The 5,703-nt window shown below is 35.1% G+C and overlaps 2 protein-coding genes across 6 annotated transcripts in view; one reads left to right on the top strand and one right to left on the bottom strand.

Moving 5' to 3' along the window:
• Nucleotides 1-5,703, top strand: part of LOC106882900 (kelch domain-containing protein 9) — a 21,690-nt gene that overhangs the window by 1,384 nt on the left and 14,603 nt on the right. The window lies entirely within an intron of this gene.
• The window catches only part of LOC106882881 (tubulin epsilon chain), a 67,499-nt gene that overhangs the window by 53,163 nt on the left and 8,633 nt on the right, over nucleotides 1-5,703 (bottom strand). For 4 of the 5 annotated variants that reach the window (XM_014933699.2, XM_014933717.2, XM_052976226.1 and 1 more), the window contains exon 2: nucleotides 4,296-4,369. In XM_014933699.2, the coding sequence (XP_014789185.1) occupies nucleotides 4,296-4,369 (74 nt within the window). Of the gene's footprint in view, nucleotides 1-4,295; nucleotides 4,370-5,703 lie in introns of those variants that run through there. The other variant, XM_052976227.1, reaches the window with a different exon arrangement.

Here is a 5,703-nt window from a genome sequence, read left to right as displayed (position 1 = left end):
GGTGGCGAACCCTGCTATATTCTTTCACCAAAAATTTCTCTCACTGTTTCTTCCTGTTTTTGTTGTACTTGTATTTCAAAGGGCCAGCCTTGTCACACTCTGTGTCACGCTGAATATCCCCAAGAACTACGTTAAGGGTACACATGTCTGTGGAGTGCTCAGCTACTTGTACGTTAATTTCACGAGCAGGCTGTTCCTTTGATCGGATCAACTGGTATCCTCGTCGTAACCGATGGAGTACCACGATATATATATATATATATATAAGCATACCTTGCCTTAAGTTGTCTTGATTTAAGTCAGTTTTCAAAAATAATATATGGAAAAATAAAAATCAAGTCAAGTCATTTTACTCGACTTTACGTCTGTCTGCCACAAATATTGGAATTATAAAATCACTAGAAAACCATTAAAAGCACATAAAATCATGTTACCTTACAATAAATAAGAATAAAAGCATATAAAATCATATCAAAACATGTACAGTAAATGTTAAGATACACACCATAAAGTAGTGTAGTTAAGAGAATGAAATCATGAAATCAGCTGTGTAGTCTTATTTATTGGTCTTTCGGACCTCATACTTGTGACTTTATTTTTTACTCCCATGGCTCCTAATAAAATTCATAGTGAAAGTGCTATGCATCATGCTATAATGCTCAAAGTTAAACTGGCGATGATAAAACACCATGAAAAAGGTGAAAAAGTGGTAGCAATTGCACAATCTTTTCGGATCAGTCAGACAACTGTATCGGTGATTGTACATAATAAGGACATGATTTTAGCACAAATCAAATCTGAAGCCCCAGGGATGAAGAGCCCTGTCATCAATAAGAAAAGAGGTAAAATCTTTGAAAAAATGGTAAGTCTTCTTTCTCTTTGGATTGTTAGGTTGAATCGTCAGCGTGCCACTATTAATCAAGAAATCATTCAAGAGATAATATTGTCTTTGAGGACCTGAAGAAAATATATCCAGATGAGTTCAAGGCAAATCAAGGATGGTTCATGAGATTTAATTACAGAACTGGGAATGATTATTATCGGTTTAGCCTAGAGACAAGTAAATTCGGCCTAGCCTAGTCTAGAGACAGGTTAATTCGACTTAAGTCGTGTCTCCTGAAACCAATTAACGACGTAGGGTGTGGTATGCCTGTATATATATATATAAAATAGATTTTGTAAGAGTTTACTCCCTTAGTAATTAAAACGTATTACAAGACGAGTTACTCCCCTTCAAAGAGGAAAGCAAACATAATTCATCCTTATCTCCCTTTGATACCTGTATTTTCGCATTTGCAAATATTTGTTCCCAAGCCTGTCCCAACTGGACTCAGTCTCTACGATCATCAGCTTTCTAACCATGACCATCTCAATTTTCAGAAGAAATATAAGTTAATATCTAGATTAATACTCGGCCACAAAAAAGTGCAATAGGTGTAAAAAAAATGTGTAGTAAACGAACCTGAAAACCATAAATTGCACAAACGAACCGAGGGTGACGCGAGGACTTTCAGAAAATTCACACGGTCCAATTTTTTTCCTCATAACTTTCAGAAAAATGGATATCTTTCAATGAAATTTTATATAAATACCTTTCAAATGGCAAAGATTACGATTATAAAGAAATTTGTAGGAAAATTTTTTTCCGAAGGGTTAGGGTTATGAGTTAGGTTATGGCAAAAATAATCATAACCCTAACCCTAAAACTAACCCTAACTCTAAAACCCGAACCCTAACCCTAAAACCCTAAAGCTTAAACCAGTACAAACGCACAAATGATGTTATAAATAACAGTACCACCGATAGTTGTTGTTGACAAACAACGGCACTAATTTTATTCAAGGTAAAAGATCCCATTACACCGCACAACGTTTTGTTTACAATCCATAGCAGTAATTGTTTTCACCTCAATAGACGTCAGTGATTGGTTGAAATTACCGAAATACGACAATTTTTTACATGAAATAACTTTGAATACAAAATTTTTTATCTGTTCTATAACACAAAATATACAAGTATACGAAGTTTGAAAGTGTTTCGGTAGAAAACACACTAAATAAAACATAAATAAAAAGTGGGGCCCGTCAATTCAGAAAGATCCGCCTATATTATTTCTGTACATTCGTTGCCTCACCAAGATCCTTTTACCCTGACCCTTCACTGGGCATGAGTAGTCTGCCTCTATGTTAGGGTTAGGATTATTTACAAACTTTTTTTTTTTTTGATACTAAGTGCACAACTAAAAGAAACTCTCAACATATATCTGTTGAAAATTTTCCTGTACTTATGTGTCTGTGGAAAATGTTTATCTACCAATTTAAGGAAGATCCTACCTACATAAGTTTTAACAGTGATTATAATCTTACAGTGTGTTTTTCTCTAGCTAGAGTTAGGATCAGGCATATGAGGGTAGGCTGAGAAGTTCATAGGCTGACTATAAAGGAGTGATACTAGAGCTGTGAAATCTAGCATGCATTAATTTCAACCCTTTTTATTAATAACTGCATTGTTTCTTTCCAAGTAAAACTGACGTCTAACTGTTCAAAGAACACTTTGAAAGTAACTTGTAGCAATTTCTCTTGAAAATCAACAAAATTTGGCATCATGATGTTATCAAGTACCTGCAGAAAAAAAAGTTTAGACCCCAATGACATTCATGCTATGGTTGTCACATTAAGGGATGATGTTCCAGCTTTATCAACAGTGCAAAAGTGGGCAGCTGAATTTATGAGGGGGAAGGGAGAGTCTTGAAGATGACCTAAAGTCTGGACGACCTGCAACTGCCACCATCGAAGAAAACATTGATGATATTCACCATATGTTGATGAATGACAGGCGATTGACTATAAATCAAATAGCCAATGCAATTAGCATATCCTATGAGAGAGCTGAGAATATTCTGCATAATGAACTTGGCATGGTTAAAGTGTCTGCTCAGTGGGTGCCATGTCTTATGATCAAAAGCACAGCAGGTTGATCACATCATAGGAAAATCTGACATTGAGGCAGATCCTGCTGGTTTCCTTGAGCATTTCCTAATCCAGGATGAGTATTGGCTTCATCACTTTGAGCCAGAGACAAAAAGACAATCCATGCAGTGGAAACACCCCTCCTCAACTGTTCCAAAAGACGCCAAGGTCATTTTGTCTACAGGGAAGAGGATGGCCTTAGTCTTTTTTTATGTAAAAAACATTGTGTTAACTGACTATTTTCAAAAGGCCACACCATCAATAGGATTCCAGCTTGTTGAGGCAGATATAAAAGGCTATCAAGACAAAACCCTCAGGAAAACTAACAAAGTCCTTGCTTTCAATGACTGCTGTGACTGTGACTTTGAACTGGTTGATTAGCATCCCTTTTCTATTGAGTTAGCTCCAACTTACTATCATCTTTTCCATAACATAAAAAGCCACCTGGCTGGGAACCAGTGTCCCAGTGATGATGACACCGTATCTGCTGTTGATGACTTTTTGACCAACAGGATGAAAGCTTCTTCACCAATGAGATCCAAGCACTGCAACACTGATGGAACAAGTGTGTGGACTACAAGGAGGAATTATGTTAAAAAATAAACCTCATTTGCTCACATTCCATGAAAGTAGCTTGGTTAGCCTTTGAACTTTTCAGCTGAGCTTTGTATAACTAATCCTACTTTTGAACCACAAGCAGCTAGGAGCTTTGTAGTATGGGGCTGAGGTGTCAAAGATCTTATTTGAAGACAAGTTGGAGATTCTTCTGCAAACCTCTTTTGCTAGATTTTTGGAAACTGGTTTGATGGCAGGAAGGCATTCTCCTGATATAGGCAATAGTTAGCTGAGTGGAATTTCTAGAATAAAAAGGCTTATAAAGTTACATACAACAAGAATGTTGAATGCACCCATCGCCACATCAAAGGAACCTGCCTGGTTAGTCCATTTAACCCACATTGAATCCTTGTCAAATAGAAGCAAGTATGATGATGACCCTAGTGAAGTTGAGTGCCTGAAATAATAAATCTTTTGATTTGTCAATGTGTCTTTACCTTATTGCAACCATCTGCAAGATATATAACCTGGGAACTGTGTTTTAAAATAACACCACAAATTACACCAAAGTTTAACAAACCTAAGAATGGTTAGAATATAATGACTGTAAAACCTTTTAAAGCAGAAATGAGGAGACCACAAAATGTCAGATTAACTCATCCTAAGCTGGAAATGTTGAATTTTAGTACATGACGATAACAAAATGTTTTGAAATAACCCAAAGAATAAACAGATAATGAAATAAAGAAAAGAAGAGAGTAAGCTACTTACTTTGTTAGTTCTAGCATGTTCTTGGAGAGCTAAATCCCAGAATTGACGTCCTATTTGGTTACCACATTGGCCAACTAGAATAAAGAAAAAATTTTGCTTTGTTTTTCCTACTATATATAGAGTTGTTTAGATTCAACATTGTAAATAGACACAGGCATGACTATCTGGTTAAGAAATGTGTTTGACAATCAAGTAATTCTGAGTTCAATTCTATTGTGCAACACCTTAAACAAGTGTTCTGGGTTGACCAATGTCTTGTAGGTGAAACTTGGAAGATGAAAATTTCGTGTGTGAACATGGCAATGTTTGGACAAATTCTTATTATATAACATGATTATTGTGCTGGTAACAGCATTCAAATTTGGGCTAATTTTGATCTTGTTGAATCATACTGAGGATGTTATAAATGAAAGTGTCGCCAATGATTTAACTGATACAACTGGAGGACATACATTTCAAAAGATATGAGAGACGATGATGAATAATGGAAAAACTAAAGAGCAGTTGGTCAGAAGAAACCGAGATCATTATAAAATTTCAGTAACATTTTTATGATGAGTCTAGATATTGTGAGTTTGATAAATGTGGTCAGGGTGACCATACTATGAAAGAGAAATTGATAACAAAGGAGATTTATTGAGGGTTCATCTTCCAAATTCACTCACAAGGCATTTGTTGGCTTGGAGCTAGAGTAGAAAACACTTGCCCAAGGTTTCATGGAATGGGATTGAACCCAAAAGCATGTAGTTGCAAAATGTGTTTCTTAAACACACAGCCATGAAATCCATGAAATTTTAAATGAATATATATATATATATATATATATATATACATATAAACATATACTGGACATACATACACACACACATATATAAATATATACAGACACACACACACACACACATATATATATATAAACATATCCAGACATACATACATACATAAACATATAGACATACATACATACATATATATATTTGAAGATAAGCAACAAAAATTCAATAAGTTATAGCAGTACATACGTTTCATACAAGCTCTATTTATTCATGTAGTGAGAACACCACAGAATGTACAATGAAAATGTACTCCTCAGCTGCATAATGGAATTTCATTTTAGAAAGTCATTTTGAATATGTTTGCAAAAAACAAGAGTAAGAGAAGAAAACATACCATCTCGACTATGCTGCTGTTCCACAGACAAGTGAATCAAACAAGAATTTAAAATCTAATTGGAGGGATAGTAGTGTTCTCACTACATGAATAAATGGAGCTTGTACGAAACGTACGTACTGCTATAACCTATTGAATTTTTGTTGCTTATCTTCAAATTTTATTCACCAAATCTCTTGATTTTGTTTTTGGTTTTTATCCTACCAAATTCTGGTGCCTCAAACATTTTAAGTACCAC

Source organism: Octopus bimaculoides, chromosome 24 (genome assembly GCF_001194135.2).
Source record: "Octopus bimaculoides isolate UCB-OBI-ISO-001 chromosome 24, ASM119413v2, whole genome shotgun sequence".
Classification (NCBI taxonomy): domain Eukaryota; kingdom Metazoa; phylum Mollusca; class Cephalopoda; order Octopoda; family Octopodidae; genus Octopus; species Octopus bimaculoides.
This window is presented reverse-complemented; position numbering and strand designations above follow the sequence as displayed.